Source organism: Pediculus humanus, genomic scaffold, assembly GCF_000006295.1.
Source record: "Pediculus humanus corporis 1103172109444 genomic scaffold, whole genome shotgun sequence".
In the NCBI taxonomy this organism is placed as follows: domain Eukaryota; kingdom Metazoa; phylum Arthropoda; class Insecta; order Psocodea; family Pediculidae; genus Pediculus; species Pediculus humanus.
In genome coordinates this window covers 1-1,203 of record NW_002988818.1, presented here as the reverse complement: position 1 = coordinate 1,203, position 1,203 = coordinate 1, and the positions used below count along the sequence as shown (strand labels likewise).

The following is a 1,203-nucleotide window of genomic DNA, read 5'->3' as shown; positions in this document are numbered from 1 at the left end:
AAAAGAAACAACTTTTTGCATCCATTGTTCTCCAGTTGATGGCGAATCCGGATGAATGTACATTCTTTTTGGCATTTCCGGATCCGCTTTTCCAGCAACCATCCACCGGCTGTAACAAAAAAAAAAAAAAAATTTAATTAATTAATTTAAAATCCATTCGGAAACATTAAAATTAATTTTTTTTTCCCTCCCCCTTTTTTTTTCCTACCCATCCACCACCATCGTTATCAATTTAAACGCGAAGCGCAACCACTAACAAACAAACAAACAAACAAACAAACGTAATAAAATCACGTACGAAAAAAAAAAAAAAATTTTTTTTTTATTTATGTAACGCGCGTGTGCGGCGGTTACGTAACCACGTAAAAAAAATTTTTTTTAAAAATAATGATAATGATAATTAATTTTTTTTTTTTTTACGGTTTCGATTTCAAAATCATTTCACGTCACTATTAATAATGATAATGATAATAATAATAATGATAAAATACCTGTTGTGAAATTTGTATCTATAATCATCGGCGGCGACGATGTCTAATAGTAGAATGTATTTGGCTTTGGCATCGAGACCCGAAACTCGAAATTTCATTTGCGGAAACATTTGCCTGGAAAAAAAAGGGGTATTAATTAACGCCATGAAACAACCATCGCATAATAATAATAATAATAATAATAATAAAAACCGTTAAATCCTTTCGTTAAAAAAAAAGAAAAATTTTAAAAATCTTTATAGAAGAAAAAAAAAATTTTTTTAACGAAAATAAAAAAAATAAAAACGCGCGAAATATTATTATTATTAAGGAAAGCGGAATTATCAAAGTCCTCCGTATCGATATAAATTTATATATTTATAAAAAAAAAAATGGTAATAAAAAAAAAAAAAAAGATGGATACACGTTTGCATCATTTTGAGAGAGAGAGAAAAAAAGAATCTGTTTTATGACAAAAAAAAAAAAAAAAAAGAAGACACCTTAAATTAGGATTAGCGGCGATAATGAGATAGTTTTAACATTTTTTCTCATTCTAAAATTTCTTCTTATATATATATATGACAAAAATAAAAAGTGATAAATATATATAGATAATATATACGGTAAGAAAAAAGATGGAAAAACAACCAACAAACAATAAATACGAAGAAGAAGAATAAGAAGAAGAGGAGGAGGAGGAGGAGGAGGTCAAACGTGTTTTTTTTTTTTTTTC

General features: G+C 27.3%; 1 protein-coding gene across 1 annotated transcript; it reads right to left on the bottom strand.

Annotated features, from left to right (window-relative positions):
• Positions 1-12: 12 nt before the first annotated feature.
• Positions 13-637, bottom strand: Phum_PHUM625180 (t-box transcription factor tbx2, putative; the record flags this gene model as incomplete). The annotated part of the gene is made up of 2 exons (XM_002433274.1): positions 13-109; positions 492-637. Coding segments are annotated over 2 exons (243 nt in total), but the record flags the coding sequence as incomplete, so codon positions are not given.
• Between the last annotated feature and the right edge of the window lie 566 nt (positions 638-1,203).